Source organism: Microtus oregoni, unplaced genomic scaffold, assembly GCF_018167655.1.
Source record: "Microtus oregoni isolate MIOR12 unplaced genomic scaffold, Mior012 000070F_ref0000104, whole genome shotgun sequence".
Taxonomy (NCBI): domain Eukaryota; kingdom Metazoa; phylum Chordata; class Mammalia; order Rodentia; family Cricetidae; genus Microtus; species Microtus oregoni.
In genome coordinates, this window is record NW_024543977.1 from 7,039,122 (window position 1) to 7,058,397 (window position 19,276).

Consider the following 19,276-nt stretch of genomic DNA (forward strand, 5'->3'; position numbering starts at 1 on the left):
ATGCCCTGCATTGGCTTTGAAGATAAACAAGGCCATGAGCCAATGCTGAGCCTGTAATCCCAGTCTTTAGGAAGCTGAGGCAGGAGGATCATTGAGAAGAAGCTGTGAGATAGAGCAGGTGTGTTGTGTTGAACCACTGAACTCATGGTCATCTCAGGCTAGCAATAGCCTAACAATTACACACCTTCTAAGGGACAGAGCGAAACTCCACGCTGCCCGCGCCCCTCACCAGCTCACCACTACCATCATTATCCAGTTGGGCCAGCTTACTCCTGCTAAGCACTGCTTGAGTGAAGTCCCACTGAAGCTGCTAGGGAAGTTTTGGTCTGTCTCTGAGGTCAGGATGCTAGAGGCTGCATGGTTGCTCTTTAGCTGTGAGATACCCAATGGGAAACCTCCAGGCCAAGGAACTAGGGTTGCCAAGCAAAATAGACATGCCCACCAGTTAAGTGTGAATTTTGACTTTTAAAAATGGTGTTTTGTATGTCCTGAATTGAGATGACAAATACTTATATTAAAAACCATTAGTTTTCCTTTCTTCCCTCCCTCCCTCCCTCCCTCTCTTCCCCCCCTCTTTCTCTCTTTCTTCCTTTCAGTCTGGGAATCCTATGAGGAACAGACACTAAAACACAGAGTTTTCTAGGGCAGGTAAAACTTACCAGGAATGCAGTCAGTGGTGACTGAAATTGGATCTGGCCTCACTTCCTGAACAAAAGAAAAGTGCCCTTTGTTCATGCTCAGTCAAATCTGATATCAAGAAAGGGTCTCATGTCAAGTGCTTCGCTTCCGTGGGAATTTCTCTTAGCAGGCTGTGTCTGCAACGTTAAAGTTACAGCCCAGTAGCGAACTAAAGCACTTGTTTTCTCTTTAAAGTAAGATTGGTGCCACTGGGCAGGTGAGGGGACTCTCACTCTGTGTTCCTTCGCAGCTCAGGGTCTTTAGTGTGTATCTTTACAATTTTTTTTTTTAGTTAAAACGTGTGTGTGTGTGTGTGTGTGTGGTGTTTACAGAGTCTATGATAGGGGTCAGATAGGCAGATACCTTGGAGCTGGAATTACACACAGCTGTGGGTGCAGAGAACCGAACAGGCCCCTTTGGCCCTTTGTTTCGGCCATGATGTGCTATGCTATCACAGGCCCCCAAAAATGAGACAAGTGATTGTGGACTGAACCTCTGAAATCCTGAGTCAAAACAAGGCTTTCCTCTTTTTTTCTTTTTTCTTTTTTTATTGTGTCCACGAAAACAAAGCCAGGGTGGCTTTGGTTAACACACCCTGAAAAGGTGACAACAAACAGGCATGCATAAAAACTACCACTGCCACCACCAACTTTTCCTCTAAAAAGTTAAGTCTTATCTCCCAGAGCCCTAAGGGTCAGAGGCAATAGGGCTAGGAAGCTCCAGAGTACCTGTGGGCCCACTGGGCTGTGGAAGGCCAGCATTTGCTGCCTCCTAGGCAGGAGGAGGTGGGAGATAAGCACTGCCTTAGGCTAGGTCCTGAACCCCTTAACTAGAATACACAAAAAGCCCCCACCCACCCCACCCCTGGCAAACACTGCTAAGACAATTAGCCAAAACTTGTTAAGAGCTTCTCTGAAACCAATACCCTCAGGGATCCATCCAGAAAGGGTTGCCTTCTTCAGCTTGTATGGAGTAGTAAACAAAGAGCAGAAAAGCAGCAAAGACCAGGAAGAGCAATAGCTGACCCCAGAGTGGAACGTGGAGATCCTGGCCCAAAGCAGCAACAGGGGCCTGCTTTTCTGGCCTGATGGCACATCGGGCAAGCCACGAAGTGGGAGAAGATGAAGAGGAGGACACAGAAGAGGTGGAGGATGTAGGATAATAGGATAAGCCCAGGGAGTTCCTGGAGACATTGGAAATGGGACGGAAGTGTGCGATGCTTTGGTAGGCACTGTCTCGGCCATAGATGGGGCGTTCCCTATCCTTGCCCTCCTCTTCTGAAGAAGAGAAAATATCATCACGCACCTGGTGATGAAAGGCGTGAGTATCTGCCAGTGAGGTCCCCGGCTGGCGGAAGCTCTTGGACATGCCCACAGACTCGGGCTCCCCATATGTCCTGGTAGTCAAATAACTCTCCTCATAGTAGTCGTCATTATAGTCCTTGCTCTGGTAAAGTAAGGCGTCCTCCTTTTTGGGCAGATCGTACATGTCTGAGTCCACTGAGGCTGAATCCAAGTCTGAGAATCGATAGGAGAATGAAGATGATGATGAGTTGGGGGGCGAGAGCCTCCGTCTCTGGGTCTCATACTCAAAGATTTTCTTTTCGTAGAGCTTGCGGGTGGAGTCCACGATAGGCCCATTCAGGATGCTATACTGGCGTAGGTCGGCGGCCAGCTCAGTGTCGGACAAAACCGCATAGTCGTCCATGGCAGACACGACCGAAACTGGGAGACGGTGTCGAACGTAGGGGGCAGCCCAGGCCTACGAACACAGCCCAAAAAGACAGCTCCCTGCGCTGTAGAGGAAGAGCCAGTGCCTCAAAAGCGACGGTGGTCGCGTCATGCCTCCGTCCCATTTGCGTAACAGTCGCAGCTACGTGGATTGCGCGTGCTGCTCAAGGCAGAAGGCTTTCCTCTTTTTAAGTTGATTTATCTCAGGTATTTTTCAACAATGACTGCAGTGCTAATTAAGACATAGGGATTGGAAGGGGAGGGTTGAGGAGAATTTGAGGGAACGGGATAGTCGAGATGGAGGAAGGACAGATATAAGAGCAAGGAAAGAGATATCTTGATTGAGGGAGCCATTATGGGATTAGCAAGAAACCTGGCTCTAGAAAAATGCCCAGGAATCCACAAGGATGACCCCACATTAGACCCTAAGCAATAGAGGAGAGGGTGCCTGAACTGGCCTTGCCCTGTAGTCAGACTGATGATTATCTTAAATATCACCATAGAATCTTCATCCAGCAACAGATGGAAACAGAGGCAGAGATCACATAGGGGCACTGGACTGAGTTCTCAAAGTCCAGTTGAAGAGTGCAAGGAATCAGAGTATGAGCAAGGAGGTCAAGACCATGAGGGGGTCACCCACTGAAACAGTTTGCCTGAGCTAATGGGAGCTCACCAACTCTAACTGGACTGGACGTGAACGAGCATGGGATCAAACTAGTCCCTCTGAATGTGCTTGACAGTTGGGACAGACTGAGGGGCCAATAACAGTGGCACTGGGATTTGTCCCTACTGCATGTACTGGCTTTTTTAGGATCCTATTCTCTTTGAATGTATACCTTGCTCAACCTAGATGCAGTAGGAAGGGTCTTGAACTTGCCACAGGGAAGGGTGCCTTGTCCTCTCTTGGGATTGGAGGGGAAGGGGTGGGAGGGTGTAGGGAGGGAGTAGGAGGACAGGAGGGAGTGGAAATTTGGATTGGTATTTTTTAAAGTAATAAAATAATAATAATAATAATAAAAAGAAACAGGAAAAAAAGACACAGGGATTGGGAAAGACGTGGGGTTTAGAGTTTAGAGGGTTGCCTTCAAATCCTGGTTTTGTGGCTCATTACCTGGAGTAATTTAGTATTTTTCAAAGTATTTATCTTCACATTTATCCTCAAATCGTTGTGAGGATTGAAACAAGTCTAGCCGTGCAAAGTATCTGGTACATGGTAAATGCTTGGATGATGTGTATTTGTTCTGTGCAGTGGCAGAGATGAACCTGTTGATGACTGTTCTCAAGGCTTTTTCCTTTTTTTTTTTCTTTTTTTAGATTTTTCGAGACAGGGTTTCTCTATAGCTTTTTTGGTTCCTTGTCCTGGAACTAGCTCTTGTAGACCAGGCTGGCCTCGAACTCACAGAGATCCGCCTGCCTCTGCCTCACGAGTGCTGGGATTAAAGGCGTGCGCCCGGCTGGCTTTCTCCTTTTTACGCAGTCTGGGAGCCAACACCAAGTCCAGAACGTCTCTCTTCCTCACAAAAACCTCCCTGGAAACTCTCACAGGCACACCCAGAGGTGTGTCTGCTAGGTGATTCCAACCCAAAGATGTCGACAATGGGGATTATCCATTATCCTAAGGCCATCCACAGGGACCCATCTCGAATGCTCATCTGCAGATAAGGAGACAGAGATGGCAGGCAGAATGATACAGAAGGGAAGCTGTGCCTGATGATACATCTATACAGCCGTTTATTAGACACGCTTGACAATGTGACACAAAGACCATCCCCGCTAATGCTTCACACTTCCTACCTCATCAAACAGCCCAATGCTCTACAAGCAGAGGCCACTCCATCGGCACCACAGCTCCTGCATGGCCAGATAACGCATTGACGTTCACTCAGCTCGCACATGGCAGGACAGATTTTTGACCTAGGTAACTGGGTCCAGAGACCTTCCTACCAACCTTTTCACCTTCCAAGAGCTGTTCTCTCTATCCCTTGTGTTATTTAACAAACAACAAAAACCTGTTGAGACTGGAAAGATGGCTCAACAGATAAGAGGTGTACTGCTTTTGCACTGTGTTGGTTGGCTTCTACCTGCCTATAACTCCAGCTCCAGGGGATCCTCTTCTGGCCTCCATAGGTACCTGCACTCATGTGCATACATGCGTGTGCACATGTGTGCACACACATACACACACATGTGCTTGCATAAGTATACATAAAAAATAAATCTTAACAAAGAACCTGTCAAGTTAGAATTCCTTTAATCCTTTGGATCTCACAGTTGAACCAGCAGCTAGCTAGCAGGGGAGTCCAGCTCTGAGCTCAGGTAGATGGAAAAATGCAACACCATGAATCTCAGTAAGATTAAGCTATCATTAAATCATGTTTCATTCAGTGAGGGTGACCCCCATGACAATTTGACAATTAAGTGCGTAAGAACATTATTTTTCTAGAATCTTACGTTGGTGTCTCAGAGAAGTCCCGTGCAACCTCTGGAGTGGAGCCAGGCTTTTACAACTTCCTTGACACAGTGGTGTGTGTGTGTGTGTGTGTGTGTGTGTGTGTGTGTATCAAGTTCCCACTAAAAATAGATGCCAAAGAGAAAAAAAAAGTTTGGCATGACTTTGAAGGATGATTCTTTGTCTTAATTCTGGAAGTCAGAGAGGAAAGTTGGCAGCTTGACTGGAAGATGAGAGTGTACTGGACACTGTATGGTCAGGTGACCTTCAAAGTGGAGCCAACACACCGCTCTGCACTCAGGACTGTGGAGGATGCAGCCAACCCCTCACTCTGTGCCAAGGGCCTGTAAGGCAGAGGAGAGGAAAGCTCAGAGAGTTTGGATCCAGGTCTCTGCCTCCTGGGGTGGGATCAGGTTGCTTCCTCAGGATGATACTCAAGTCATTCCCACACCCATGGCCCACTTTTGAAGTGACTTAGCACAGACAACAGGAGCCAAATTTGAAATAAACTGCTCTGTGACTCACCGTGTTCATCTCTGTTTTGACAACAGCAAAGTCTTTGGAATTTAAGCTGATATTTTATAGAAAATTTTATCACGAAATGGAAGTCTCCTTGATTTATATCTTTCACCCTCAAGTGCCATTTATGGCCAGGCAAATAAACAAATTCATTTGTATTTGGAAACAAGAACAAGGCTGACAGCCTCAGACGAGAGATCCAAGGAAGTGGCCTCTAGAGTTAACCATCTCGTCAACCATCATGCCACTGTCCCCTCTCAAGCAGCAATAGTGACCTCAACCACTTCCCAAGTTCTTGGGATGATCCAATGAGTTGGAAAATTCTAGCACCGTACCCCGCCCCCTGACAGTCTTAGTTATTTTTATTTCAAGACAAAAAAGCATGGTCAAGGCAATGCATAAAAGAAAACCTTTACTTTGGAGTTTCATAGTTGCAGTTACAGCCATGACCATCATGGGCAGGAGTGTGGCAGCAGTCACAAGCATGATGCTGGAGCAGTAGCTGTAAAATTACATCCTGAGCCACACTGATGAGGAAGAGAGGGTTAACTTGTTGAGCCAAAATTATCTCAGGGCCTGTACCTCAAGGCCTGTAGGACAGTGAAAAGCCTGGCTCAACTTTGAAGGATAGTCTCAAAGCTACCATGTGGGGATGAGACAGTAAAATCTAGGCAGATGCCCCTCCAGCCAGAGGGAGGGCTTGGCCATCTCTCATTGGCTGGAGGTACCTATATAAGCTGTTGTTCACAGTAATAAACTGAGTTCTTGCTTTGGTTTGACTCTCTATCGCGTTGATCTGATTGTCCTGCATTGTAGGACTGCGGAATAGGCGGATAGTGCACTCAACTTTCCCTGGGGAATAAGGCTAAGGAGGCCTGACATTAACTGGGAATGGTATGAGCTTCTGAAACCTCAAAGCCCTTCCTCAGTGACACACCTCCGCCAACAAGGCCACACCTTCCAATCCTTCCTAAAACACTTCCACCAGCTAGTGGCTAAGCATTAAAATATTTGAGCCTATGGGGGCCATTCTCATTCAATTCACCACATACACATACAAACAAATAAAAATAAAACAAAATAAAAGGAAATTCTACAATATTAAATATAGATGCCCTGGACTTACACTAGTTCTATTTAAGAATTTTTGGCTTTACGATGGTTGCCCATTATTTTTTTACTTCAATATAGCACTCAGTAAATGATATCAGATTTTCCGTCTTGATTGTGGAACTGGTGTTGTGCTAACTGCTTTTGTTCTGCTGTAGGCTAATAAGGGAGGTGTTCTGGGCACTGAGTGAGGCTAAGCTACAGCATTTGCTATGTTTGCTATGTGGTGTGTATTTTTAACTTGCACTATTTTTGACTTAATGAGTTTATTAGGACCAACTGTTGGTGACTTAGGTCCGTCTGTTTCGCATGATGCCACTCGAGTGGGAAGGTTCTGTGAGAGCCAAGGGGCAGCTGATGGACTTGCTTCCAGAATTCATTCCTTCTGTTAAGGGCATTGTTTTTGAGGTGGGAGCAGGGGTGAGGGAAGGGCTGCAAATCACAGCGCCTGACCTCTGGGACACAATCATGGGCCTAGGGTGCATGTGTGGTCTTCCTGGATGTTAGAGTTGCATGATAGGCAAGACTCCTTTATTCCTGGGACCATAGGCTGACAAATTCACAACTTATTTACACATGCTGGACTCAGATTTCTGCCACTCGCAACCAAAAAGTTCAAATTAAGATGTTAAGATGTAAATCCTTCCATTTCCTGTGTTCATAACTTACTGTGCTGTGCCTTACTCACCCTTAGAAACAAACACAATACAAACCCAAACCCTCTTGTAACAATTACAAGTCCCTAGACAGCCACAAAGGCATTCTAGGTGGATCAGTGCACTTTTGACGCAGTTTCCCGAAGCCAATGCATAGTTTGTAACTATAATACAATGCTCAAACCAGGAAATTAACATTGGACAATGTGTACATAATGCGTGTGTTTCTATGTTATACATGTGTATGGCAAGAGACCATCATTTCACTTAAAATATAGAACCAGAGAGGCAGGTATAGTGGTACATACCTATAAACTCAGCTCTCAGGAGGCTGAGGCAGGAGGATCTTTTGAGATTAGCTTGGGCTACACAGTGAGAACCCCATCTTCAGATAAAACAAAACAAATACATAACTATCATGTCACTACAAAATATGTCTGGTATTGCTTTTTAAAGTGTATAATTAATTATATGAGTAAGGTGTAGTAATAAGAAGCAGCGGGGCTGCATCCCCAGCACCCCAGCCGCCTGGCTAGCTTATGCCTGAAATAACAACACACAAACTGTATTCATTTAAACACCGCTTGGCCCATTTCTATCTAGCCTCTTCTAGGCTAACTCTCGCACCTGGACTAGCCCATTTCTAATATTCTATGTAGCACATCTAGGTGCGCTTACCAGGAAGATTCTAGCCTACATCCATCCTGGGTCGGAGCTTCATCGCGTGTGTCTGCCCGGGAGCATGGCATCTCTCTGAGGCGTCTGCCCCCGAGAGGAGAGCTGTGGAGTCTCTGAGCTCACTTCCTCTTCCTCCCAGCATTCTGTTCTGTTTACTCCACCCACCTATGTTCTAAGCTATGAGGCCAAGCAGTTTGCTTATTAACCAATGAAATCAACGGGTTGATATATGACACTCCCACACCAAGTATGCAAACTTTCTACTAGACTTATATTCTTTACAGCCTTCTAGTTTTCTCGTGGCCAAATAACTATCTTAAATATTTTCCTTGCATACTTCAGAATACATCAGTTATTGCTAGTTTCAACTTCTAAACACAGTTTAGAAATTCTAGAAAAGTAAGTGTTTTTTTTCTTCAAGACAGGGCTTCTCTGTGTAGCCCTGGCTGTCCTGGAACCTGCTCTGGGGACCAGTATGTCCTCAAATACACAGAGATCCACCTGCCTCTGCCTCCTGAGTGCTGGAATTAAAGATGTGCACCACCATCACCCAACAAGAAAGTCTTTAATAAATTAAGGTAATAAAATATTTTTTAAATCCTGGAAGGAGCTGGTGATGCAGCCTAGATCCTTGCTTAGAACACCCAGCTCAATGCCCAGCACAGAAACAACGCTACTACAGTACTAAACAGCAGCGCAAACTGAGACCTGCTGTGGCCTCCAGGGCCCCTGGTGAAAACACACGGCTTTTCACACTGGCTTCCTCTCACAGATGAAGTGTGCATTCTCTCTTGTTGCTTGAAAAATTTTTCAAACTTAACCTTCAGAACTTTAAAATTGGGTGTGAATTTCTTTTGATTTTTCCTATTTAAGATTTTCTCAGCTTTCTTAGTCTATAAATTTATGCTCTTGCTAAATTCCAGTGATTCTTTTTTATAGCCCGTGTGTGTGTGTGTGTGTGTGCGTGTGTGAACGTGTGCATGCGTGCCTAGGCACGTGAATGCCACAGCATGTGTGGAGATCAGAGACAACCTCAGGGTTCAGTCTTCACTTTCCACTTTGTTTGAGTCAGGGTCTCCTGTCCACCACTGTTTGTGCTAGGCTGACTGCCGAGAGCATCTTGGTGTCTCCCATCTCCCTTTCATCTCACCTTAAGAGTGCTAGGATTGACTCAGCGTGTGGTATCTTCAGGGCCTTGCTCTCAAGTTCAGAAGGTAAACCATGAACAACAGCAATAACCAGCAACGAAAGCAGTGACCCATACCTGACATGAAATCTTTACTTGTAAGCCTCTGGTGTCTAGTAGGGGCATCAGTGTCCTGTTATAGGTTAACTCCATTCTCGCCCCGGCCCCCGGTGTGTGTCCCTGTCTGTCTATCTCTTCTCTAATATATGGAAGCTTCTACTGTTAGGTTTTCATATTTTCTTTCAAAAGGTCTTTGGAGTTATTTAGCCCTTTCCCCTCTTCCTCCTCTACCTCCACTTCCTCACCATTATTCACCTTTAACCCCTCACACTGGTGTATTCTATCCTTCTTCCTTTGAACGCCCCTCCCCATGGCTCCTTAGGAATTTTCTGACATCTATGGGTATTTCAAATGAAAAAAATCATATCTAAAGATTCAAAGCTAACTTCTACAGAAGAGAAAAAAGATGCAATGTTTATCTTTCTGCGTTTGTGTTACCTCACTCAGAATGACTGTTCCTAGCTCCATCCACTTACATGTGAACTATTTCATTCTTTTCTAAAACATGATGGAATCAATATGGGATGGGCCTGGAAGCTTCATCCCTATTGGCTGGTTTCCATAGTGCTGTCAGGGGCTATGCAAGGTACTAGAAAAGAAAAGTTATAATTAATTACCCTTCAGCTGTGAAACCTACAGGCTACAACAATGACTGGTTTGGTAAGACATACTCAGTGATGCCAGAGTGGCATGGAAACCGTGGGCATGAACCGCCACTTTCTGCTTGGATTTAAGTCCCACTTCACAAGATGAAACTAATACCCAGCGCCTCTATCAGGCCGAGAACCTAAATGACTAGACAGGTTATGGCCCCTAGGGAAAAACTGCTATTATTATGCTTCTAAATGAGCACAGTGTTAAACCAAGTTCTAATGCCTTTTGTTATAACCATAGATTAGGGCATTTCTCAACCCTCATCAGAGAAGCTTCTATTTGCAATAGATGGTGAATAACACAGACCCACAGCTAGCCAAGGTGCGAAGAATTGACTGAGAAGCCAATGGTAAGGGCACTGGGATTTGTCTCTACTGCGTGTACTGGCTTTTTTGGGATCCTATTCTATTTGGATGTATACATTCCTAAACCTGGATGGAGGGGGTAGGGCCTTGGACTTCCCACAGGGCAGGGTACCTTGCCCTGTCTCAGGACTAGAGGGGGAGGGGGAAGGTATATGGGGGAATGGGAGGGAAGGGGGAGGAGGGGAGGAAGTGGAAATTTTGATTGGTATTATTTATAAAGCAATAAATAAAAAAATAAAACAAGAAAGAACTGGTTTATTTACTTTTATTTATTTATTATTTTTGATGTTATCAAGACAGGGTTTTTCTGTACAACAGTCCTAGCTGTCCTGGAACTCACTCTGTAGACTACGCTGGCCACAAACTCACAGAGATCTGCCTGCCTCTGCCTCCTGAGTGCTGGGATCAAAGGCGTGCACTACCATCCATCCATTTACTTTTATTTTTATGTGTATTGGTATTTTTCATGCATGTATGTCTGAATGATGGTGTTGGATCCCCTGGAACTGGAGTTACAGATGATCGTGAGCTACCTTGTGGGTTCTGGGAATTGAACCCAGGTCCACTAGAAGAGCACTGAGTCATCTCATTTTATATTTTATACATGTATATATATATATATATATGTGTGTGTGTGTATATATATATATATTGCTGAAAATATTTGAATTCTTAAAAAAAAGAATATTGTTGACTGGTTAAATAAGGGTATAAATGTTTGGGGAGGATTAAATTAATATTTATTCTGTATTTAATGAGTATATCAGTTATCTGTACAATTTATTCCAGGACCTAAAGCAACTCTATGAATTACATACAGGTATCAATACTATTGTTATAAATTATATTCTCTTTTATTTAAAATATATTAATATTTAAGAACATGATAAAACTTCCTGATAATGGCTTAGGAGTTCCACTGGAAGCAAGAAGGAAGAAAGTGTCCTTGGTCCAGAAGCCCCAGAGCAGAAGGATCAGAACTGTGGTTTGTTTTGTGCCTTGCCTCATATGTAGTTCTCTATGTAGCTTGGGGTGGCCTTGATTTTATAAACCTCCTGCCTCAGGATTAGAGGTGCGCATCCCCACACCTGACTGGGGTTAAGTCTGGGGATAGAGGTGAGGGAAGAGTTCCAATGGACAGCGAGGACTAGGTGAGATGCTTCAGGAGTGCCACGCTGACGCTGTCTCTGCTCACACCTGTAACATGATGAAGCACAAGCTGGTCTAAGAATTCTCCTTTCCATACAGAAGCCAGTGAGGAGTGTAAGGGGATGCTCTGAGCTGGCTGAACTAGGGCACAGATGTCTGTGTCTGGACCTTAAAGTCTTGTAACCCTGAGAGGAAGGAGTTGCTTTGGACAGCCCAGACATGGGTAGGAAGTAGAGGAGGAGGAGAGAAGGCATGCAGCCATTCCCTCTCTGGGCTGTGCTGAGGGTCAGAGTGAGTGTCAGAAATGGAGGCAATTGCCTCTTGTGAAACTCGGGGCAAAGAGCAATGGCTCCACCAACAAATGGAGAAAGTCTAGACATAAGCACAGAGATTTTGAAACTCAAAGTGTAGCTGAAGATATCCATTTTCTCCAGCTTTATGATGATGGTGGAACATGGCTGGACTGCCTGTTCCGTTCAATACCCCTTGCTCCCGACAAAATCCAGCTTGCGTAGATTCCTTCTCCTCAGGTTACTGAGCGTCCATGAGGGCTTCCCGGTAGGACAAGCGTTTTTGACTGGTCCTGGAGTCTGCTACCCCTCTGCCACTGCCCTTGGTCAGTTTGTGTTGTACTACTACTCTGTGTGGTACTGGCTATCCTAAAACTCTGTAGACCAAGGTGGTCTTGAACTCACAGATCTACCTGCCTCTGCCTTCTGAGTGCTGGAATTAAAGGCGTGTGCACCACGCCCAGCTATAAAGATTATTATCATTATTTGGGTGTGTTTATTAGTTTATTTGCACCACCCATGTGCAGGTGCCTGCAGAGACCAGAAGAAACATCCGATTCCCAGGTACCGTAGCTAATAGATGTTATAAGTCACCTGATGTTGGTGCTGGGAACTGAACTCACATCCTCTTAACCACTAAGCCATCACCACAGGCCTGGCCGATTCATGATAGTGTCACATTTCCACAGTAGATCTAACCCCAGGATGGGAGAATGATATAACATCACTTAAGACTTGAATGGAAAGAAATCACGAAGCAGGAGCAAACCCAAAACACAGTGTCAGAGATCAATTCTCCTACAGTTTCAGGTGCCCTACTGGCTACTTATTTCCTTAGCCCATAGGCTCTCTGGAGTCAGGGCATTCCTTTCCCCAGAGCATACAATCCCCACCAAAGTTCTGGACCTCAACTTCAACATAAAGGAGCCCCTGCTTTCCTGCTGTAGGACAGTGACAAGCAGGAAACCACCGGCCCAAAGCAAAAGCTGTTCTGTGCTTCTGTGCTGCAGGACAGACATTTCCAGATAGACTCTTATTTGAAATGATTCATGCAAGATAGCTATTGACAACCATGCTAATTAAGCCAATAAAAAACTTTAAGTCCTTTTTACTGATGGCCAGATCTTTTCAGGAGGCTCATGCTTCTGAAAAGTCAGTGCACAAGCTCAGGGGTAAAGTCAGTGCACAAGCTCAGGGGTACAGTTTTCAAAATCCACGAAGACCATAATTTACATCAGTTGGATGAGGATCAAAACAGCCTTGAAACGTTCACTCCTGCAGAGTCTAGTAATTAATTTAGATGTAAGAAGCGAATTGTTTGACTTCTATCTTTTCTCGTTATTTTAGTTTACTAATTACTTTGGCTAGTACGTCTGGACTGTGGTCAAGGTCATAGAAATCTCAATTATGCTGCCAAGGCAGATGTAGTTGTTGGGGGACAAGAGGGCTAAGGATTGTCTAAACAAAATCAAAATGGGCCAGAGTATGATGACCTTTCCTTAGTCACCATAAGGAGCTCTCAAATGTCGGAGTCCACCAGCTCTGCCCTGAGTTGAGCTCAGAGTTTCTATGCATTCTTTTTTCCCCAGTGAAGACTAAGGTAAAGGGGGGAGCTGGAGAGATGACCCAGCAGTTAAGAGCACTGGCTGCTTTTACAGAGGACCCAGGTTCAATTCCCAGCACCCACATGGCAGCTCACAATTGTCTGTAACTCTAGTTTTAGGGCATCTGACACCTTCACCAATGCACATAAAATAAAGTTAAATAAGTTATTAAAAAAACAAAGACTAAGAAAATAAGCCTAGGGAGATCTCCTGTTATGGTACCCTGGAAACATACCAAGCAGAAATTACACACACACACACACACACACACACACACACACATACACACACACACACACACACACACACACACACACACACTACTTCTTGAAAAAACTCCAATAGTTTCAGAGAAAAACCAATCAAAATATATACCTGTAGGGACTGGGGCTGTTACTCAGTGGTTGAGTGCTTGCTTAGGGTGGGCAAGACCTAGGTTCCCAGAACCAAACAACCCTCTAAACAAAGCAAAACAACAACAGAAATAATGAAACTTATACTTTAAAATAATTTCTTTTTGTGTGTATGTGCTTGCGTGTATGAGTGTATTGTACTACGTGCATACAGGAGCCCTCAAAGGACAGATGATGTTGAACCCTCTGGAACTAGGGTTACAAGTGGTTGGATGCCACTGATATGAGTGCTAAGAACTGAATGAAAGAACAGCAAGCATTCCTAACTGTGCCACCACCGCCCGGCTTGCACGTCTTAAAACTTACATGGCAGCCAAGCACAGTGGCACATGCCTTCAATCCCAGCACTTGGGAGGCAGAGGCAGGTGGATCTCTGTGAGTTTGAGTCCAGGCTGATCTTCAGAGTGAGTTACAGGCTAGCCAGGGCTGCATAGTGAAACTCTTTTCAAAAACAAACAAAACATTCTGGTTGAGAGCTGAAGAGGGAGTTCAGTGGTTAAGCACGGGTTCTATTGCCCTTTGTAGAAGACATATATCACCTGGACCCCCTTGCCCTGGAGTCCACTTGAATTCAAAGTTCTGGCAGCAAACAGAGAGTGGAGGAGAGGAAGGTTCTTGGTGTTTTTATTGCTGTGGTGAAACACCTTGACCAGAAAGCAAGGGGGGAAAGGGGGTTATTTGGCTTACACTTCTACAGTGCTGTTCACCACTGAAGAAAGTCAGGATAGAACTCAAACAGCGCAGAAGCCCAGAGGCAGAAGCTGATGGAGAAGCCATGGACAGGAGCTGCTTGCTGGCTTGCTTCCCCTGGCTTGCTCATCTGGCTGTCTTACAGAACCCAGGACTACCTGCCCAGGAATGGCACCACCCACAATGGGCTGGGCCCTCCCCCATTGATCACTAACTGAGAAAATGCCTTATGGACAGGATCCCCTGCAGGCCTTTCCTCAGCTGAGGCTTTTCCTCCCTGATGGCTCCAGCTTGTGTCAAGCTGACACACAAAACCTGCCAGTTGCTAAGCCCTTACAGTTCCATGAGAGTCCGTCTCTAGGTCGTCCACTCTTCCTTTCTCAGACTCCTTTAAGCCTAGGGTACCCAATAACAATACTATTGCGAAGACCAACAGCGTCAGAACCTGTAGGCGGGGCTCCCAGCAGTGGTGCTGGTCCTCCAGACTGCTTAGCTGTGTGCCTAAGGATGGGAAGAGCTGTGGAGGCCGGGTGCCTCTGTCTATAGCAGAGGCATCTGCAGGTCTGAGGAGGGGCAGAGTTCTGCAGGCCAGCAAGCTCTTCTGGTGACGTGCTCATATTAAAACTCTGAAGAGTGCTGTCCTCTACCAGCTCTGCATTTAATAGATTCAAAAACCCAGAGAGATTAAGCAACTTGCCTGAGAATAGGAAAGGTCAAATACTAAGTCTGCCACCGAATGTCGCTTCCATAAACTGCGCAGGGTACAGGGCCAGGATGATTCTTGAGGTGTCAATGGAGGGGCAGAAAAGACAATCCCAGCAGGAGTATGCAACTGTACATTCATTAACAAGGTTGTGCTGAGCCGGACGGTGGTGGCGCATGCCCCAGCACTTGGAGGCAGAGGCAGGCAGATCTCTGGGAGTTCGAGGCCAGCCTGGTCTACAAGAGCTAGTTCCGGGACAGGAACCAAAAGCTACAGAGAAACCCTGTCTTGAAAATCAAAAAAAACAAAAACAAAAACAAACAAGGTTATGCTAAAGAAGATGGGCGCGTGCACATGCCTGGATACATGAGACCCAAGGAGAAAGGAAATTTCCTGAAGCCTCCCAGGAGCAGGTGCAAGCAGCAGCTGTTGGGAGAGGCCTCCCTGAGAGCATTAGCAGCGTGAGGGAGAATGGAACAGATGGTGTCAGCTCTTCCAGAGACCGCGTCCCAGGCGTCCTGGGAAAAGTACTGCAGCACTTACTTCATCAGAAATGTGCTAACTTTGTCACACGGCAGGAAATGACAAGCTCATGTCCCTCTGATTCACCGTTTCTAAGACTCTGGCTTCCCATTAGATTCAGCAGACAGTCCCTAACCTGAGTGATGACAAGAATGCTCACATAAGCCCCACCCTTTACCCATGTTCTTGAGTTTGCATCTCTTACGCTGTCTACATGCCTTTAGTAAAACACAAATCAATCTGCCACGTGTAGATGTGGAAAGGGTTTACACAGTCGAGTCTGCCCTTACTGCTGGGACGCTGAGAAGACCAGGGGTAAAGCCTGTCTTGGGTAATAGAAGAGATTTCAGCTTCTTTTCGTCAAACTTTTAAGAATTTTTTAAGTCAGGCAGTGGTGGCATGCACCTTTAATCCCAGCACTCGGGACACAGAGGCAGGAGGATCTCTGTGAGTTAGAGGCTAGCCTGGTCTACAGAGCGAATTCCAGGACAGGCTCCAAAAGCTACAGAGAAACCCTGTTTCAAAAAACAAAACAGAAAAAGAGAAGTATTTAAATTTTATATTGACTATTTCTTATGTAATACATTTAACACTGCATAAGGCATTTTTCCTGAGACTTAAATTATTCTTATTTCAGTTATTTGATATTTATACATAATATATAATTTATCTTGATCATAACAATCCCCAAATTCTTCCTCTCACTCCCACAGCATCCTCCCATCAACCTGTGTCCCTCTCCCCTTCTTGCTCTCCTTCTCAATAAGAAAAAGGTAGTGCACTGTTAGTATTGGCTCATGGGCATGGGCAGTCTACCTTCTCAGCTGGGTATGGAGCCATGAACCCTTTCCCCCCATCCAAGCTGGAATTACTGATTTTCTCAATCTTGTACAGACAACCAGAGCTGCTGGGAGTTTGTGGATGTAATGGCTAAGCCATGTTATTCTCAACACTTTGACCAGATATGAATTTCTGCATTGACTAGAATTTAGTGCAAAAAAAAAAAAAAAAAAAAAGAAACTTCATTGGCCATGTTGTGAGCAGCACTAATATAAATGTAAATATTTTTTTGTTTGTTTTTCGAGACAGGGTTTCTCTGTGGCTTTGGAGTCTGTCCTGGAACTAGCTCTTGTAGACCAGGCTGGTCTCGAACTCACAGAGATCCGCCTGCCTCTGCCTCCTGAGTGCTGGGATTAAAGGCGTGCGCCACCACCCTGCAAATGTAAATATTTTTAATACATCTATTTATTTGCATGTGGGGTGAATATGTGGACGTCAGAGGACAACTCTGGGAGTTGGTATTGCATGCTGGAGAGATACAAACACATCTCAGGAAAGGTTCAGGCATAAATACATGCATACACCTTTGCATAAGCAGGGTTGTGCAGATTTGGGGGGTTTGGAGCTGTATCCTTTCTTTCTGTCTCTCCATTCCCATGTTCCCACACCCCAATTTTTGTCTCCACCACTCCCCACCATTCACTGTTGAGTATCCTTTCATGAGCTTCTGGTTCAGCTACCCGTACAAACACATGTATGTGGGACTTTGACAAAAATGGGCTTTCACCAGTTTCACCACTCTGTGAGTTTGCTCTGTTCCACTTGCAAGTTCTTATAGCATGAGTACAGATGCAACGGTTCCTCCGAAGGCTGCGATATTCACAGTTCAGCAGGAGCTTTCATGGTATTTTAAATACCCACCACCATATGCCGGGATGTGAGAGCTGCTTGGTAGCCTCAAGGTGGTCACAGTATCTCAGGACTATCCCCGTGGAAGGTGCATCTGTCAGCTTTGTATGTGTAAGAAGCCAGAGCAAACCACAGTAACTCAAGCAACAGCCTTGATTTAGCTTGGGGTCAGCTGAGTTGTTAGTTCTGCTCTTGACTGGTTGAACTGGTATCCACTGGGTTTGTCTGTGTGATCTGGGTCTGCTGTTGGTATATGACAGCTAAATGGCCTCACTCACTGAGGGGACAAGTCTGGGAGCAGAGAGTCTCAGCTGCAGTGTCTTGTCTTTGTTCCTAAGAGCTCTCTTCCTGACCACACCCATCTCACAAGAAGCTACTGGACCTTGTTCAGCAGTCATGAATCAGCTTTGGAAAGGACCCAATGAGGACACCAAACCCAGCACCTGGTGGCTCTGAATTCTCTGTGATACGGATGCTGAGTCCAGGGAGTCACCCTGTGCCTGCTCTGGGAGAAAGTATGTCTCCTGGGAGATTATGCTCCACACAGGCCTTGGGCAGATCTTCAGGAAAAGCATTCAGCTAAAGTAGCAGACCCCGTCCACTGTATAGACAGTTAAAAGGCCTGAGGTACAGGTCTGGAGCCTCTGCGCTGCCCCCACCCCACCCTCGCCTCCTCCTCTGTGGGCTTGGGAGTCATATTGTCTGTCATGGCCTGCTGTCGGTAGCTTTCTATCACAAACCAGCATAATGCCAGAACTGTGCTATACACAATGGAGATTTACCCAGTCACAGCATTTAGGACAGAGCCAGAGAGGGAAGAAAAGGTGGAGGGAGATAGAGCAAGTCTGCTCCGAGCATATGCTAACGTGTGGACAAGTCATAAGGAAGCGCCTTACTTTGTACACTAATAAGTTATAAAAAGTTATAAAAAGGAAAAGCAACCAGAAGCCCATTTTTCTGAGGAACTCTAAACTTTCCAGTTAGCTCTGATGCAGACAACGGGTTTTATGACCAGCACTGGGGTACGGGGGTGGGAAATGACTAGTTTCAGACTGGGTGATCTGCCTGCCACTGTGAACGCGATAGCCCTAAACACTTGGCCTGGTGGCGGAGGTTCCCAACAATCCCTGTACCCCCGGCTTCCAGGAGGCCCCTTACCAGGTCCTAACAAGGTCTGCCCCGTCTTGATGCTCTGGATATTGCAGTACCCGACCCCGCATCAGGCAAAACTTTTCACTCAAAGTTCTGAAAGAACAGAAAGCTGACGTTTCATGGAACCCACAGAACAGGCTGTACAACTATGATCTGCTGGCAAACGTGTAGAGGTGTGACATCGCTCTCCTTGCTTTTCTTGTAGCCCACACACAGCCTCCCAGTGAGGTAGTTTCGTTTGTAGCAAGCTACACTTGACCTCCACTATGATTTTTAAATGTCTTCCAAACGCCTGTCTGTTTCAGGGTTGGTCCTCAGCCTGTGGCATTGTTAGATGTTCTAGAAGGTTTCTAGGTGACAGGACAGGCAATGACAGGTGGAGGAGGTGGAGAAATAAGTCATTGTGGGTGTGTCCTTGAGGGACCGTTGAGGCTCCAGCCTCATCTTCTCTCCTTGTACCGTGGTCACAAGGTTTTACCACAAGCCCAGGGCAACAGGGCCAATTGACTAGGGACCAAAACCTCCAAATTTGTGAGCCAAAATAAGTCATCTGTCTTTTAAAGTGATCATCTCAGGTACTTTGTTCTGACAACAGGAACTGGCTACCCCATCCCTCCATTCTAATACTTTGTCTTTTCTCTTTCTTTTTCTATTGCTCTTTCTTCCTTCTTCCTTTTTGTAATTTTTATTTATTTCTTTTATCTAAAAAAAAAAACAGGTGCTCCCTCTGTAGGCCAGGCTAGCCAAGAACTTGTGGTAATACTCCAGCCTCTTCCCCTTGAGTGCTGGGATTACAGGTCTGAGTTATCAGACATGACTGATTTTTTAAAAAGGCCCAATAATTATAAATAACCAACAACATAAGTGTTCTAAAAATCATTCTTCTAAAATTACCCATCCTCCAATAAAGTTAGATCTGCTTGGGAGTACCGCCATGAGAAAACACACTGACCGCAGATGGCATCAGATGGCTGGGAGA

General features: G+C 45.5%; 1 protein-coding gene across 1 annotated transcript; it reads right to left on the reverse strand.

The window, feature by feature from the left end:
* Positions 1-1,568: 1,568 nt before the first annotated feature.
* Positions 1,569-2,385, reverse strand: LOC121440763 (emerin-like). Its single transcript, XM_041641646.1, has one exon. The coding sequence runs from the start codon at positions 2,383-2,385 to the stop codon at positions 1,606-1,608; it is 780 nt and encodes a 259-aa protein (XP_041497580.1). The 3' UTR covers positions 1,569-1,605.
* Between the last annotated feature and the right edge of the window lie 16,891 nt (positions 2,386-19,276).